Source organism: Tachyglossus aculeatus, chromosome 14 (assembly GCF_015852505.1).
Source record: "Tachyglossus aculeatus isolate mTacAcu1 chromosome 14, mTacAcu1.pri, whole genome shotgun sequence".
NCBI lineage: Eukaryota > Metazoa > Chordata > Mammalia > Monotremata > Tachyglossidae > Tachyglossus > Tachyglossus aculeatus.
The window spans coordinates 24,570,147-24,588,786 of NC_052079.1; the positions used below are offsets into that span (position 1 = coordinate 24,570,147).

The following is an 18,640-nucleotide window of genomic DNA, read 5'->3' on the forward strand; positions in this document are numbered from 1 at the left end:
CCTTGCTACTCTCCTACTACAACCCAGGCCTCACACTTCGTTCCTCTAATGCTAATCTTCTCACAGTACCTTGATCTCGCCTATCTCTTGGCTGGCTCTCCCTCACTTCAAAGCCTTAATGAAGGCATATCTCATTCAGGAAGCCTACCCTGACTAAGCCCTCCTCTCCTCTTCCCTTCTGCCCTGACTTTCTCCTTTCATTCATCCCCCCTCCCAGCCCCAGGGCACTTGTGTATATATCTTTAATTAATTAATTCATTTATATATATTAATGTCTGTCTCTCTCTCTAGACTGTGACCTTGTTGTGGGCAGGGAATATGTCTGTTTATTGTTATATTGTATTCTCCCAAGTGCTTTCTACAAGGTAAGCGCCAAATAAATATGACTGATTGAAAATAGAAGGAGACCAGAACTGAGCCCTTAGTGACCCCACAGTTAGGGGTTGGGAGACAGAGGGGGGACCCTCAAAAGAGACTGAGGATGAGCAACCAGAGACATAGGAGGAGAACCATGAGAGGACAGTGGCAATGAAGCCGAGGTTAGAAAATGTTTACAGGAGAGGGCACAATTTCAAAGGCAGCTAGGATGGAGTAGCGGCTGTTCAATTTGGCAAGAAGAAAATTAATGGTAACCTTTCCATGCAGTGAAGGGTCTGGAAGCCAGATTGGAGGGGTCAAGGAAAGAATTGGAGGAGAGGAAGTGGAGCTGGGGTGTGCGGACAACTCTCTCATGGAGTTTGGAGAGGAATGGAAGAAGGGAGATGAGGTGTTAACTAGTGGGAGACGTTGGGTCATGGGAGGGTTTTTTTTAGGAGAGGGGAGACATGAGCATGTTTGAAAGCAGTGGGGAAGATCCTACTGGAGAGTGAAGAGTTGAGGATGGTGGTCAAGGAGGGAAGGAGGGAAGGGGCAAGTGTTTCCATACTGGCTCCATCTCCCGGATCGGACCGGATCGCCGCCGCCACCTCAGCCGTCTTCGACGCTGGACTACTTCCCGTCTGGACTACTGCATCAGCCTTCTCTCTGATCTCCCATCCTCATGTCTCTCTCCACTTCAATCCATACTTCATGCTGCTGCCCGGATTATCTTTGTCCAGAAACGCTCTGGGCATATCACTCCCCTCCTCAAAAATCTCCAGTGGCTACCAATCAATCTGCGCATCAGGCAGAAACCCCTCACCCTGGGCTTCAAGGCTGTCCATCCATCCCCTCGCCCCCTCCTACCTCACCTCCCTTCTCTCCTTCTCCAGCCCACCCGGCACCCTCCGCTCCTCTGCCGCTAATCTCACCGTACCTCATTCTCGCCTGTCCTGCCATCGACCCCCGGCCCACGTCATCCCCCGGGCCTGTAATGCCCTCCCTCTGCCCATCCGCCTCTCTTCCTCCCTTCAAGGCCCTACTGAGAGCTCACCTCCTCCAGGGACTCTCTCTATATGTTGCCAATTTGTACTTCCCAAGTGCTTAGTACAGTGCTCTGCATATAGTAAGCGCTCAATAAATGCGATTGATGATGATGATGATAACGTGCAAAGGGATAGGGTGGGAGCCGCAGCTGGAAGGGGTAGATTTTTAAATGCAGATTTTCTGACTCCCAGGCCTATGCTTTTAACATTAGGCCGTGCTGCTTCTCATGCTACACTTGAACTTTTCTTTTTTGCAACGCTGCATCTTGCCCTGCCTCCAACTCAATATATATGACACTGAACTTTTCATCTTCCTTAACAAACCTTCTTCCTCCCTTTGAACCCTTATAGCATGGCTCAATGGGAAGAGCATGGGCTTTGGAGTCAGAGGTCATGGGTTCAAATACCGACTCTGCCACTTGTCAGCTCTGTGACTTTGGGCAAGTCACTTAACTTCTCTGTGCTTCAGTTATCTTATCTGTAAAATGGGAATTAAGACTGTGAGCCCCCGTGGGACAACCTGATCACCTTGTAACCTCCACAGTGCTTAGAACAGTACAGTACTGTACAGTGCTTAGAACAGTACAGAAGCAGCGTGGCTCAATGGAAAGAGCCCGGGCTTGGGAGTCAGAGGTCATGGGTTCATATCCCGGCTCCACCAATTGTCAGCTGTGTGACCTTGGGCAAGTCACTTCACTTCTCTACGCCTCAGTTACCTCATCTGTAAAATGGGGATGAAGACTGTGAGCCCCACCTGGGACAACCTGATCTCCTTGTATCTCCCTCCAGCGCTTAGAACAGTGCTTTGCACATAGTAAGCGCTTAACAAATGCCATTATTATTATTATTATTATTACTTTGCACATCATAAGTGCTTAATAAATGTCATTATTATTATTATTTTTTTTTAGGCTGTTACCAAAATATAGTAATAGTATTAAACACTTACTGTGTGCCGAGCACTGTACTAAGTCCTGGAAAAGAGCACGCTTGTGGGAATTAGACATGAAGCCTGTCCCTCAAGGGGCTCAAAGTGGCTTTTATATATAACCCAGCATGCACAGAGCTTGCAGGGGCAGGCAGAGAGTTTCTCAGTCACATGAGTGGAGGAAGGGGGGTGAGGGTGTGCAGGGGCCACATTTCATTCATTTAGTCATTCATTCAATCATATTTATTGAGTGCTTACTGTGTGCTGAGCACTGTACAAAGCACATGGGAGAGTACAATATAAAAATAGACAGGCACATTCACTCATCTGTGATGGAAGAGAGCCACTCCCCATCAATTCTTCATCCACAATATTTCCAGGATGTTTCTCTGCCTCTCCATCCAAAATGGCTACTATACTGGTCCAGACACTTGTCTGGATTATTTCATCAGCCTCCTCACAGATCTTCTTGCCTCCAGCCTCTCCCCACTCTGTTCTATACATCAGTCTCCTGCCTGGATCCATTCTCTAAATTAGCATTCTTCACAGTTCTCCCCACTTCTCAAAAACCTATAGTGATTGCTCATTCCTCTCTTCATCAGTCAGCAACTCTCCAACACTGACTTTAAGGCACTCAGTCAGTTGTTTCCCTTTCATTTATCCATTTTGTTTTCCGGCTTCACCCCAGCTCACACTCTTCATTCCTTACAAGCTAACCTACTCACTGGATCTCATTCTCATCTCTCCTGATTCTAATCTCTTGCTCATGTTTCCTCAGGCCTGTTATTCTTTCGCTCTTCAAATCCACCAGATCACAGATCTCCGAATCTTCAAAGTGCTTCTGAAGTCATGTATCCTCTGGGTGACCTCCTCCAGTTTAAATCTAATCTCTGCATTTTACATCTCTCAAACTCTGCATCAATCCTTTGGTGTCACATGGGCACTAAAGGGCACTAAAGTACTCACAATTTATAAGCATAGTTTTATACTGTCTTATTATTTTCTCCTACCAGTATTTCATTTTAGTGCCTGTCTTCCTCAATATATTGTAAACTATTTGAAGGCAGGGATCATGAGAAGCAGTGTGGCCTAGTGGATAGAGCATAGGCCTGGAAATTAGAAGGCTCTGGGTCCTAATGCTGCCTCCACCCTTGTGGGCTGTGTGACCTTGAGTAGATCATTTAACTTCTCTGTGACTCAGTTACCTCATCTGTAAAATGGGGATTAAGACTGTGAGCCCCACGTGGGACATGGACTGTGTCCAACCTGATTATCTTGTATCTACCTAACGCTTAGTACAGTGTCTGGCACATAGTAAGTGCTTAACAAAAAACCATAAATTTAAAAAAAGGATCCTGTGTACTACTACTACTACTGAGAAGCAGCATGGCTCAGTGGAAAGAGCCCGGGCTTTGGAATCAGAGGTCATGGGTTCAAATCCCAGTTTTGCCACTTGTCAGCTGTGTGACTTTGGGCAAGTCATTTTACTTCTCTGTACCTCAGTTCCCTCATCTGTAAAATGGGGATTAAGACTGTGAGCCCCCCATGGGACAACCTGATCACTTTGTAACCTCCCCAGTGCTTAGAACAGTGCTTTGCATGTAGTAAGCACTTAATAAATGCCATAATTATTACTATTGCTAATAATAATACTTGTGACATCTATTAAGAACTTTCTATTTGCCCAGCTCTGTACTAGAGAAGCAGCATGGCTTAGTGGAAAGAGCACGGGCTTAGGAGCCAGAGGTCATGGGTTCTAATTCCCGCTGCACCACTTGTCAGCTGTTTGACTTTGGGAAGTCACTTAACTTCTCTGTGCCTCAGTTATCTCACCTGTAAAATTGGGATTAAGATTGCAAGCCCCAGGTGGGACAACCTAATTACCTTGTAACTACTCCAGTGCTTAGAACAGTGCTTGGCACATAGTAAGTGCTTAACAAATATCATTATTATTATTATTACTAAGTACTGGGGTAAATATGGGATAATCAGATCACACATGGATCTCATAGTCTAAGTAGATGAGGGAACTGAGGTACAGAGAAGTGAAATTACTTGCCCCAGGTCATACAGCAGAAAAGTGGCAGAGTGGGGATTAGAACCCAGGACCTCTGACTCCCAGGCCCACTCTCTTTCCTCTAAGCCACACTGTTTCTCTTTATTAATACAATACTAATTAGTACAATACTAATTGTACTAAAACTAATTGCGCAGTACTCCATTATTACTATTGTACAATTGTACAATAACAATACTAATAGTATTGTATAATGCAAATTGTACAGTATTATACTAACTGCATTGTATTCTCCCAAAGGCTCAGCACAGTGCTCTGCACAAAATAGAATCTCAATAAATGTGATTGATTGATTGATTGATTGATATGCACAGATATATAGGCATACCCAGACACATGGATATTTATTAGCCTGTTCTAACTTATGGTCAGTTTTTGGTGAGAGTTATGTGTGTTTAAAACATGTGTCAGTCCTATTGCAGGTTGGCAAGGGAATTGCAGAAGAGGAAATGAAAAACTGTATTTCCTAATAAGCAAAGGGGTGAATTCACTGCGTTTTTTTAATGGTATTTTAAAAGATTTTTCTAGGTGCCAGGCACTCTACTAAGTGCTGGGGTAGATACAAAAGAGAAGAAGAAGAAGAGCAGCATGGTACAGTGGTTAGAGCATGGGCCTGGGAGTCAGAAGGTTATGAGTTCGAAAATGGAATTTGAGAGTGTGAGCCCCACATGGGACAGGGACTGCGTCACACCTGATTTGCTTGTATAATAATGGTGGTTAAGCGTTTACTATGTGCCAAGCACTGTTCTTAGCACTGAGGTAGATACAAGGTAATCAGGTCATCCCACTTGGGGCTCACAGTCTTTAATCCCCATTTTACAGAGAGGGAACTGAGGCACAGAGAAGTCAAGTGACTTGCCCAAAGTCACACAGCTGACAAGTGGCAGAGCCAGGATTAGAACCCATGACCTCTACTCCTAAACCCGGGCTCCTTCCACTATGCCATGCTGCCTGGCACATAGTAACTGCTTAACAAATGTCATGAGTATTATACAAGCTGATCAAGTTGGTTATAGTCCCCATCCCACAAAGGACTCACAATCTTAGTTCCCATTTTACAGATGAGGTAACTGAGACACAGAGAAGTTAAGTGACTTGCTTAAGGTCACACAGCAGACAAGTGGAGGAGCCGGGATTAGAACCCAGGTCCTTCTGACTCCCAGGCCCATGTTCTATTCTCTGGGCCACATTGCTTTGCCTTTCTGCACCACAGTAAGAGGTGGCTCTGGATGGAGGCCCCCACTCCACCCCCTGCCGAGTTTTCTTCGTAGAGATGGAGAAAAAGCTTTCTCTCCCTGGTGATGGTGGAGTGGCTTTGGCTGGCTTTGCAGAGCTGGCTCCACATGGATAGGAAGTCCCTAGTCCCCAGTTAAGCAGATGGGCGGGTAGGCCAGGGAAGTGGGGGTTGATGGCTTATTTTGGAGTTTTCTGGTGTAGAACTTAAGTTGTGGCTTTAATTCTCTGTTTGAAAAAGTCCTCACCATTGGCTTCAAAGCACTCGAATACCTTGCCCCCTCCTACCTCACATCACTGCGGTCCTACAACAGAGCCTATGAACTTTGCTCCTCTAATGCTAACCTTCTCATTGTGCTTTGATTTCATCTGTCTCACTGCCAACTCCTCACCCATGTTCTGCCTCTGGCCTGGAACGCCCTCCCTCCTCAAATCTGACAGAAAATTACTCTCCCCGCCCCACCTTCAAAGCATTATTGAGAGCACATCTCGTCCAAGCAGCCTTCCCTGACTAAGCCCCCCTTTCCTCTTCTCCCACTCCCTTCTGCATCACCCTGACTCGTTCGTTCCCTTTGTTCTCCCTGCTTCCCAGCTCCACAGCACTTACATATAGATCTGTAGTTTATTTATTTATATTAATGTCTCTCTCCCCATCTCTAGCCTGTAAACTCATTATGAGCAGGGAATGGGTCTGTTTATTTTTATAGTGTGCTCTCCCAAGTGCTTAGTACAGTGCTCGGCACACAGTAAGTGCTCAATAAATATGACTGAATGAATGAATGAAGTTACTATCAGGCAGTCTTTGCAATTGCATCGTTTGCATCCTTTAGACTGTGATCTCTGGTCTAGACTGTAAGGGAAAGTGTCTACCAACTTTGCTATATTGCACTTTCCCCAGCCCATAGTAAGTGCTCAATAGATGCCACCGATTGATTGACCTTTGATTAAAATATTATTTGTTAGCAGACATTTAATTAAAGTTTTATAGTCCTTAAAACTATTCAGGCAGAGTTTGCTCTTCTGATTCTGGATCGAATTCACATCTGTTATTCCTTTGGAATGCCTGGATTGATGAAGCACTACTGCTTCTCATTCTTGGTTTTTTTTTTTTTTTAACCAAGGTGGTAACTACGTATTGGGGTAAAGTCAAGTTGCAACGGGAGGAGAGGAGGTAAGAAATGGCAGCACTGCAGTCCAGCAGTCATTGCTTGTTGAGACTCCCACCTCTGATGCCCTGCAAGGAGTCAGTAAGCTGCCCTTCTCTGTGGTGGATGGAGGAAGGAAGTGGCAAGCAGAAACCCAGGAAACTGACAGCTGTGGCTGATGTCTCTGCTGTAATCAGCAACAGCTGCTGCCATCAGCCTCCCAGAGTTTGCCCCACCACCCTGGTCAAAGGTTGAACATTTGCTTGTCCCTCCAGCTCTCTTGTTGAAGGCAGTATATTGGGTTTCAAAACTAATCAGCTATCAGCATGTAGGGCCAAAACAGTCTCTTGTGAGCTCCTGGAGACCTGATAACACTTCAGGGAGCCTGAATTCTCCCCATGATTTACCCAAGATGATTGACAGCTGCGGTCTGGGGATGGAGTCCTGCATTCCCGTTTTAACTCATTGTCTGCCTGTCTGAGCTGCCTCGAGCCCAGGGCAGAGATGGTGAGAAAGCCTGCTCTATCAAGTAGGAGTATATATTACTTATATAGTTAGTGCAGTTTAGTACGCTTAGTACAGTGCTCTGCACACAGTAAGCACTCAATAAATACGATTGATGATGATGAGTATATACTGAAACCGGGTGTCCAGGGGTGAGCTCTGAGTTGGGGAGGAACTATGATTGGAGGAGTCAGAGGAGCTTCCAGAAAGGCCTGGGGGCTTTAGAAGGAGCTAACCTTTTTGGTAGGGGACCCCATCAGTACTTTGAGTTCCTGAAAGCAGATTGGTCTCTTCTCAAGAAGAATCAATCAAGAGTGTTTAATGAGTGCTTACTCTGTGCAGCATTCTGCACTAAGCTTCTGGGAAATAGACACGATCCCTGCACTCAAGGAGCTTACAGTCTAATGGGGTAGGCAGACAATCCTGGTCCCACCTCATGTCTGCTGTGTGACCTTGGGCAAGTCAGTTAACATCTCTGTGACTCAGTTACCTCATCTGTAAAATGGGGATCAAGACTGTGAGCCCCACATGGGACAGGAACTGTGTCTAATCTGTTTATCTTATTTCTACCCCACTGCTTAGTACAGTGCCTGGCACCTAGTAAAGCACTTGGATTTGTACGCTTCATTCACCCCACCTTTGGCCTCACAGCACTTATGTACATAGCTACAATTTATTTTAATGTTTTTCTCCCCATCTAGATGGTGAGCTTCTTGTGGTAAGGGAATATGCCTATCAACTCTGTTATATTGTACTCTGCCAAGAACCTATTACGGTGATCAATAAATACTAACTGGGAGGGTCTCAAAGCTCAGTTCTGGGTCCTCTTCTGTTCTCCATCTGCACCACTCCCTTGGAGAATTAATTCAGTCCTATGGCTTCAATTACTATCTCTATGGGGATAACTCCCAAATTCGGGGAAGCAGCGTGACTCAGTGGAAAGAGCACGGGATTTGGAGTCAGAGATCAGGAGTTCAAATCCCGGCTCCAGCAATTGTCAGCTGTGTGACTTTGGGCAAGTCACTTAACTTCTCTGTGCCTCAGCTACCTCATCTGTAAAATGGGGATTAAGACTGTGAGGCCCCTGTGAGACAACCTGATCATCTTGTAACCTCCCCAGCACTTTGATGAGTGCTTTGCACATAGCAAGTGCTTAATAAATGCCATTATTATTATTATTGTTATTATTAAATCTAATCAATCAATCAATAATATTTATTAAGTTCTTATGGTGTGCAAAGCACTGTATTAAGGGCTTGGAAGAACACTGTGTAACAGAGATCATAGACCTGTTCCCTGCCCACAAGGAGCTTACAGTCTGGAGGGGGAAGACAAATATTAAAATGAATGAAATATATGAACATAGTGCTGTGGGGCTGAGGGTGGGGTCAATAAAGTATACAAATCCAAGTGCAAGTGTGATGCAGAAGTGAGAGGGAGTAAGAGAAATGAGGACTTAGTGAAGGACTCTTGGAAGAGTTGTGATTTTAGTAAGGCTTTGAAGCTGGGGAGAGTGATCATCTGTTGGATATGAAGCAGGAGGGAGTTCCAGGCCAGAGGCAGGGGTCGGCTTTGAAATAGGCAAGATCGAGGTATAATGCATAGGTTGGTGTTAGAGTAGTGAAGTGACCGTGCTGGGTTGTAGTAGGAAATCAACTTGGTTCACAGGATGGGGCAAGGTGATTAAAGCCAATGGTAAGGAGTTTCTGTTTGATGTGGAGGTGGTTGGGCTCGCCAACCCTTACCTCTTTCCTTCTTTGTAGTCTTCTGTCCTACCATCACCTCAATTTTACCATGTCCAAAACAGAATTCCTTGTCTTCCCACCCAAACCTTCTCCTCCCCACAACTTTCCCAGCACTGTGGACAAAACTACCCTTTCTTAAAAGCCCGAAACCTTGGTGTTAGCCTCAACTCATCGCTCTTATTCAACAAGCATATTAAGTCCATCTCCAAATCCTATTAGTTTTATCTTCACAACATCTCTAGAATATCCTTCCTCTCCATTCAAACTATTACCATACCTTGCTGATTGAGGAATTTATTGTATCCTGCCTCAACTGCAGCATCAACCTCCTTTCTTACCTCCATACTTTCCCTGTTCCAATTCATACTTCCCTCTGTTGCCCACATGATTTTTCTAAAAAAAGTTCAGGCCATGTCTCCCCCTCTTCAAAAACTTCCAATGTTGGCCCATCCACCTCTGCACAAACATTCACTTATTCATTCAATTGTATTTATTGAGCGCTTACTGTATGCAGAGCACTCTACTAAGCGCTTGGGAAGTACAATTCAGTAACAAATAGAGACAATCACTGCCCAAAACAGGCTCACAGTCTAGAAGGGGGGGAAACAGAAACTCCTTACCATTGGCATTAAAGGCACTCAGTCTATCAGCTCTCCCCATCCTGCCTTTTCTCACTCCTCTCTCAGTACGGTTCAGTCCACACACCTCACTCCTCTAACCCCTCAATTACTGCACCTCTATCTCATTTCTCCCATCATTAACCCCTTGTTCAATCATCCTTCTAGCCTGAACACCCCGCTTCTTTAAATAATAATAACAATAATGATGGTATTTGTTAAGCGTTTACTATGTGCCAAGCACTGTTCTAAGTGCTGGGATAGATACAAGGTTATCAGGTTGTCCCACATAGGGTTCACAGTCTTAATCCACATTTTACAGATGAGGTAACTGAGGCACGGATAAGCTAAGTGGTTTGCCCAAAGTCACACAGCTGACAAGTGGTGGAGCCGGGATTAGAATACATGACCTCTGACTCCCAAGCCTGGGCTCTTTCTACTAAGCCACGCTGCTTCCCAAATCCAACAGACCACTACTCTTCCCAACTTCACAGCCCTACTAAAGTCAATCAATCAATCAATCATATTTATTGGGCACTTACTGTGTGCAGAGCACTGTACTAAGCGTTTGGGAAGTACAAGTTGGCAACACATAGAGACAGTCCCTACCCAACAGTGGACTCACAGTCTAGAAGGGGGAGACAGAGAACAAACCCAAACATATTAACAAAATAAAATAAATAGAATAGATATGTACAAGTAAAATAAATAGAGTAATAAATATGTACAAACATAAATACATATATACAGGTGCTATGGGGAAGGGAAGGAGGTAAGACGGGGGGGATGAAGAGGGGGACGAGGGGGAGAGGAAGGAAGGGGCTCAGTCTGGGAAGGCCTCCTGGAGGAGGTGAGCTCTCAGTAGGGCCTTGAAGGGCGGAAGAGAGCTAGCTAGGCGGATGGGCAGAGGGAGGGCATTCCAGGCCCGGGGAATGACGTGGGCCGGAGGTTGATGGCGGGACAGGCGAGAACGAGGTACGGTGAGGAGATTAGCGGCGGAGGAGCGGAGGGTGCGGGCTGGGCTGTAGAAGGAGAGAAGGGAGGTGAGGTAGGAGGGGGCAAGGTGATGGAGAGCCTTGAAGCCCAGGGTGAGGAGTTTCTGCCTGAAAGCCTGTAGGCCCCCCGTGGGACAACCTGATCACCTTGTAATCTCCCCAGTGCTTAGAACAGTGCTTTGCACATAGTAAGTGCTTAATAAATGCATTATTATTATTATATGCCAGGCACTGTACTTAGCACTGAGGTGGATACAAGCAAATCAGGTCAGACACAGTCCCGGGTACCAAGTGGGGCTCACAGTCTTAATCCCCATTTTACAGATGAGGGAACTGAGTCACAGAGAAGTGAAATGACTTGCTCAAGGTCACACAGCAGACAAGTGGTGGAGCTAGGATTAGAACCCATGACCTTCTGACTCCCAGGCCCGTGCTCCATCCACTTCGCCATGCTGCTTCCTAGGTATGTTGTTTCCAAAGGTAATAGGAGAAGCAGTGGAAAGAGCCTGGGCTTTGGAGTCAGAGGTCATGAGTTCAAATCCTGGCCCCGCCACTTGTCAGCTGTGTGACCTTGGGCAATTCACTTCACTTCTCCGTGCCTCAGTTCCCTCATCTGTAAAATGGGGATGAAGACTGTGAGCCCCCCATGGGACCACCTGATCACCTTGTAACCTCCCCAGCGCTTAGAACAGTGCTTTGCACATAGTATGTGCTTAATAAATGCCATTAAAAAAAAAACACCCATGTGGTAACCACTTAAAAATGTACCATTCCAATGTGATTTCATCTTACCTGATTTTCTAAATGTTCTACTCATGGCTGACTGTTTCCACTGCAGACCTGGGATCCAGATTTAGCTAAGACTGCCAGGGCCTGGGCTAAAACCTGCCAGTTTAAACATAATGTTTACTTGAAAGAGCCAAAGAAGATCCATCCTAGCTTCTTGTCAGTGGGAGAAAATATCTGGACAGGATCACTCAGTGCCTTCTCTGTAAGCTCGGCCATCCAAAGCTGGTACAATGAGGTCCAGTATTACACCTACAAGACTCGCTCCTGCACTAAAATGTGCGGCCATTACACTCAGGTACGTCTGTTTGCTCCATTGCTCTATGGATTAAAAAGTTGCCAGCAATTACTCCTTACTCAGGGGAAGGCACGTTTTCTCATCAGTTTTGGTAGAGCTGCCAGTAAATTGAAATTGTGTTATCTGAGCTCTGGGTCAGACTTGTTCAATCCCATATCTTCCCTGTGGCAATACTAGAAAAGCTGCTACCGGAGTGTATGGAAAAGGCTTGAACTCCTTAGAGAAAGGAGGTTACACACAAAAAATAGACAAAATTGAAATGCCATTTGGTTTAATTGTAAGAGAGCAAAATATGCTTTCAATTCAGTGCCAGTTTTGCATTTGCATGACAACCAAACAATATTGTGTTGAATATTGCATTAGGTTTATTAAATTAAAATTCCAATTTCAGGTTGTCTGGGCGACCAGTTATAAAGTTGGCTGTGCAGTTCAATTTTGCCCTCAAGTTTCTGGCGGTAAAGGACTGACCAATGTAGCTCATTTCATTTGCAACTATGGACCCAGGTAGGTTAATTAGGCTTAACCTGATCTCATTCTCTGGGTGACTGGGAGAAACCCAAATCCCTCCAAAAAAAAATAATGTTCTGCTGGGGGTTTCACAGACTTCACGTAGGGAGTCCCCTTATTTTTATCTAGAGAAAAATTTACTCATCAAAAATCTCTTTGATGAATTAAAAATGGGGAATCAGAGAACTGTTCCAGATGTTCTCAGCACAACCCTGAAAAGCCAGATCTTCAGAAGGTTCCCAAGCAATAGAATAATAGTAATGATGATGATGATAATGGTGGTATCTGTTCAGAGCTTACTAATGTGCCAAGGACTGGGGCAGATACAAAATAATCATCAGACCTAGTCCGTCCCATATGGGGTTCACAGTGTAAAGTGGGAGGAAGAGCAGGCATTTAGTCTCTATTTTACAGAAGAGAAAACTGAGGCACGGATAAGTTAACTGACTAGGCAACATCCTTTTTTCTGTAGACATCATGCTGTACATCCCAGACTGATATAGGATCTGCATTTTTAGCTAGAATGCCTCAGTGTATATATGATCTAATATGGTAAGCAGCAATGGCAGGCCAACAACTTCGGCTTGTTTTTTGAACCTTAGACCTTCTTTTGAAGAAACACTTCTCAGCTCCCTGTCACTACTCTGTGTTGCTCTCACAGAGGACTAATCCTGGAGGCCTGTCTTCTGAAACCTAAAGTCTCCTTTCCTCCTCTCCCCCACTCCCCCTACAAGCCCTATTCCCTACTTAGTTCATGATCTGAAAGCCTCATTTAATGGACAATCTTTTGCTTTGTAGTGGAAATAGCCCGACAGCCCCATATAAGGCAGGAGCAGCCTGCAGTGCCTGCAATGAAAATGAAAATTGTGTGAACAAGCTCTGCAGTAAGTGTAAATAAGTAAAAGATTTGCTTTCTTCGCAGTAAGACCTCAACATTGTAGCTCTTTTTTTTGAAATATGTATTAGGCAGCAATCAAGACCTTAATTTCTAGAATGAGCTCATTTCAAGTCAGAGTCTGTAGGGCCCAGGATTTACCTGAGTCCATTAAATGGTTATTTTTTTGATTGAGTAGGCAGGCTGAGCCCAGCCAAATGGAAATAACTTCATTCTGCTGTTCACTAGATCCTCAAAATTTACCAATTTGGGAAATTCGTATCCCCGTCAACAATTATCCTGAGTTATGTTGGAAGCATACATGGGTCTCTGTGCAATTGGTGCTTCTTTTTTGTCCTAGAACCAAAGGAATTCAATGAATGCTATTTATTAAGCACCTACTGATTGCAAAGCACTATACTTGGGAAAGGACAGCAGAATCAAAACACATTCCCTGCCCATGTGAAATGTGAAGCAACTTGAGATTTCAATGTTAAGAATGCATCTTCCACCCTTAGGAAGTTGAGTGGCTCTGATCAGTCAAGGAGTTGGAAATGGCACCTCACTAGATGGGACATGAAAGCAGAGAACAAGAAATAATAATTGCAGTAATAGTTAAGTGCTTACCTTGTGCTACCACTATACTAAGTAGTTTGGGTAGATACATGATAATTTGGAGCTACATGGGGCTCCCAATCTAAGTAAGAGGGAGAACAGGTATCGAATCCCCATTTTGCAGATGAGGAAACTGACACACAAAGAAATTTAAGTGACTTACCTAACTTTAGGTCCCACAGCAGACTGGTGGTGGAGCTGGAATTAGAACAGAAGCACTCTGACTCTCAGGCCCATGCTTTTTCCTCTAGGCCACACTGATGCCTTATTGCAGAAGAGGTTCCCCTAATGGCTATATTCATGAATGGTGATTTGGCTGTTGGCATGAGCCTTGTTAGATATCAGACAAAATGCTTTAGGAAAGGGAAACTAATATCAATGAAAGGGCTTTCTTTGTGCCTTGGGATAGAGCCCTGGCACCATTAAGGAGCGGAAGGCAGGGACCCTCTGACCAACGACAGCTCCCCACATGGGCTACCACACTCAGTCCTGGAGCTTCTGATCAGCCATCCTCCTCCCTCTCCCACCCTGTCTTCCCCCAGTTCAAGCTGAGTGGAAAAAGAAGGGGAACTTGATTTGATTTGATCAAAGTTGTTCAAGTCGGGGTTTCTGGGGGTGCCCCTACCTCCTGTCTCAAAGAGACTGTGTGCAGAGCGGGGGGAGACATTCTGGTTTTCAGAGCCCCAGTGCTTTGTCCTGTGCTGATCAATGACAGGAGAAAAGTTTCAGACTTGCAGTGACGGGGCATTCAGACAGCTATAGGTAGGGAGGTGCACTAGTAACAATGTGTCATAGCATGTCAGCTGTGGGCACCAAAGGGGATTGTAAAACTAGAAGATATAAACTTTATATTACCCTGAGATTTGTGCTTGGTGAGTTCTAGGACAATTGGCCTATGGTCAAGCAAAATCAGAAGTCATCATTATGGTTAATAATGATGGTGATATTTCTTAAGTACTCACTACGTGCCAAGCACTGTACTAAGCACTTGGGTAGATTGTGTATGAACAGATTGGACACAGTCTCTGTTCCACATAGGCCCATTTGACTCACAGTCTGAGGGAGAGGGAGAAGCAGGATCTTATCCCCATTTTGGTAGAGGAGGAAACTGAGACACATATAAGTGACTGGGAAGGAGGCCTTCCCAGACTGAGCCCCCTCTTTCCTCTCCCCCTCCTTCCCCTCTCCATCCCCCTTGCCTTGCCTCCTTCCCTTCCCCACAGCACCTGTATATATGTATATATGTTTGTATGTATTTATAACTCTATTTATTTATTTTACTTGTACATATCTATTCTACTTATTTTGTTAATATGTTTTGTTTTGTTCTCTGTCTCCCCCTTCTAGACTGTGAGCCCACTGTTGGGTAGGGACCGTCTCTATATGTTGCCAACTTGTACTTCCCAAGCACTTAGTACAGTGCTCTGCACACAGTAAGCACTCAATAAATACGATTGATTGATTGCTTGACTTGCCCAAGGTCACACAGCAGGCAAATGGTGAAGCTGGAATTAAAAACCACATCTTCCGACTTCCAGACCATGCCATACCACTAATTCACTAGACTGGAAGTTCCTTGGGGTCAGGGATCATGTCTACCAACTCTATTTTATTCTTCCATGTGTTTAGTACCATGCTCTATACACAAGTGCTCAATAAATGCCATTGATTGCTTGATTGATAAACCAAGCTGTTTAGATCCTTAGTTTCATTCTTTATGAAAAGTTTGAATAGCTGAAAGTGAGGAATTTCTATCCCACATTACTACCAACAATGAAACATTACTGTCAATGATGATCCCATTTAAATGTGACTGTGGATTCTGAAGGTCACTCTCCCATGGGGAGAGTGTTCTGTTGTTCTGGAGTCAGGTTTCTTTTTTTGTTTTGTTTTTGTTTTACTTCTTTAGTCTTTTCTTGTATCCTGTGCTTGAAATTTTCCAGACCTCAGCTCCACATGCTGGGCTTGATAGCTCAGGGTCCTGACATCTCTGGGGTGGCAGTTCCAGGTTACATGTCTGGAATGGTACAGTCCTGCTCATATGAATCCTGGTAACTTCCTTCATTACAATCAGTGGTATTTATTGAGCACTTACTCTCTGTAGAGCACAGTATTAAGCACTTGGTAGACACAATCACTATCTTCAAGGTGTTTTCAATCTAGTGGGGGAAAACAGAAACCTAAATAAGTAACAGGTAGGGGAAGTGGCAGAGCATAAGGGTACGTACATAAGTGCTGGGGGTGGAGTGGGTATCAACGGACTCAGAGGGTACAGACCCATGTGCATGGACAACACAGAAGGGATGGAGACAACCAGTCCTTGACCCTCTCCAAACTGACTCCACCCCCTTTCATTCCATGGAAATTGCCCTCTTAGAAGTCACCAATGACCTCATTTCCAAATTCAATAGCCTCTACTTTATTCTAATCCTTCCCAACCTCTCATCTGCCAGCACTTAGAACAGTGCTTTGCACATTGTAAGAGCTTAACAAATACCATCATTATTATTATTATCTGCCTTTGTCACTATGGACCACCCCCTTCTCCTGGAAACACTATCCAACCTTGGCTTCGCTGACACTGCTCTCCTGGTTCTCGTCCTAACCGGCCGCTAATTCTCAGTCTCTTTCTCAGGCTCCTCCTCTGCATCCTACCCCCTAACTGTGGGAGTTCTTCAAGGTTCAGGTCTGGGTCCCCTTTTATTCCCTATCTACACGCACTCCCTTGGAGAACTGATTTGCCCCAATGACTTCAACTACCATCTCTACAATGATGATTCCCCAAATCTACTTCTCCAACCCTGACCTCTTTCTCTGCAGTCTCACATTTCCACCTGCCTTCAGGATATCTCTAATCAATCAATATTTAGTAAGCACTTACTGTGTTGGGTAGGGGTCGTCTCTATATGTTGCCAACTTGCACTTCCCAAGTGCTTAGTACAGTGCTCTGCACATAGTAAGCGCTCAATAAATATGATTGATTGAATGAATGAATGAATGTGGAGCACTGGGCAACGAGATTGGGAGAATGAAATATAAGAGAGTTGGTAGGTATGTTCCCTACCCGCAAGGATCTTACAGTACAGAGAGGGAGACAGACATTAAAAGAAACTACAGACGTGAACATAAGTGCTAAAGGGCTACAGGGTGGGGTGGGTAAAGCATAACAATCCACCTTTCTCCCCTCCCTTCTCCCACTAGCTCAAACTTCACCTCCTATCATGACTTCCATACTAGGGACCCCATTCCACTCTCCCAGAATATCGTGCCACTCCTGGGCTCCTTACCTCCCTTCTCTTGGTGTGGCAATACATACCCTCAATTCAGCCATGTCCACCAAACTCAATTCCTGCCCTGCCCCTTTGTCATTCTTGCATCAACCCCCAGCCCTGGATCTCCCCTCAGGCCTCTGCTCTTGTGCTTGTGTAGCTGAATTTGGCTGGCGGGAATCTAGGCAGTGGTCTGACTTCTTCCATTAATAAATTCACTCCATCCTACAATGATAATAATAATGATGGTATTTGTTAAGTGCTTACTATAGTCATTCAATTGTATTTATTGAGCACTTACTGTGTGCAGAGCACTTGGGAAGTACAAATCGGCAACATATACTACATGCCAGACACTGCTGTAAGTGCTGGGGTGGATACAAGCTAATCAGGTTGGACACTGTCCTGTCCCATGTGGGGCTCACAGTCTCAATCCCTATTTTACAGATGAGGTAACTGAGGCCTAGAGAAGTGAAGTGATTTGTCCAAGATCACACAGCAGACAAGTTGGGGAGCCAACATTAGAATCCATGGCCTTCTGACTCCCATGCTCTATCCACTATGCCAAGCTGCTTCAGTGCAGTAACTCCTCTCTCTCTTCTGGACAACTCTTCTAGTCTTCCCCCATGGACTCCCACTGACACAACCCTTACCTTATCTGTAAAAATGAGGATTCCTTCATCTGTAAAAACAAAAGCTGATGGGATGTCATTCAAGTTTACAAAGCCATGAAATATGTGGGCAGTCCTCCCCAGGGCCCTCTGCTAGGGAAGTGGCACCAACCCCAGAAGGCCCCAGACTTGGTCCCACCTTGGGAGCCCCAAAGGGAGCTCCTCACGGCTAGCTGCCCTGTGTCTTTCGGCCCAAGGAAACTGCATCCAAAACTGGCTAGAGAGGACATTCCTCCTGCCCCTCATGGCTACTGGAAGAAGGGGAAATCTCTGCCCACCATGGACGCTTGCAGGGGCACAGTAGCTTGGGTGGTCAGAGGGAAGGTGGCTGACCCTGGCCCCTGCCTGGCCCACAAGACAGTGTGTTCTGGGGCTGACTGAGGGGAAACTCTCAGGCCACACTGATGTCAGTAGAAGTTGGGTGAGGGGATTTGGTTTGGCCAACATTTACTAGCTCTCTGTGAGTCCCACACTGTTAACAAAGTGGAGGATGGAGAAAGGGTCGAGAGGAAAAGTGGTGGGAGGGAAAGGGGAGACAGGAAGTTGGGGAATGAACTCATCTCTAGTTGTTTTCAACTTCCTCTTCCTCCTCCGCGTACCTCATCTACCCCGGCCCTGGTATTTGTGGAGGACCACTGTCCATACTCACCACACAAAGCCCAACTTTGTGTGCTCAACTCAACCCCAGCCCTGACGCCCCCGCAGCCCACTATCCAGCCCCTCCTATGGCTGTAATCGGCAAGTGCAGCGTCAGCTCAGGAATTGCCCTGGCCTCCGGTGACTTTTCCCGGTGCCCCAAGCTTTTTCTACTTCCAGGATACCCTCGCTGCAGTTCACTGATCTTCAGCCCAAAATTATTTTAGAACTCAAACCAAGAACTAGCCTCTTGAGATCACATTCCCTTTTTCCTTCTACCCTATTCATTAACCTTTGCACTACTATTGGGACAGTCAAGACCTCTAGATTATAAGAA

At 45.3% G+C, this 18,640-nt stretch overlaps 1 protein-coding gene across 1 annotated transcript in view; it reads left to right on the plus strand.

Annotated features, from left to right (window-relative positions):
* LOC119936694 (glioma pathogenesis-related protein 1-like) overlaps positions 1 to 18,640 on the plus strand; it is a 35,288-nt gene that overhangs the window by 12,808 nt on the left and 3,840 nt on the right. Inside the window, exons 2-4 of the mRNA XM_038756136.1 lie at positions 11,486 to 11,731; positions 12,123 to 12,235; positions 13,037 to 13,122. Coding sequence (XP_038612064.1) covers positions 11,486 to 11,731; positions 12,123 to 12,235; positions 13,037 to 13,122 — 445 coding nt within the window. The remainder of the gene's footprint in view (positions 1 to 11,485; positions 11,732 to 12,122; positions 12,236 to 13,036; positions 13,123 to 18,640) is intronic.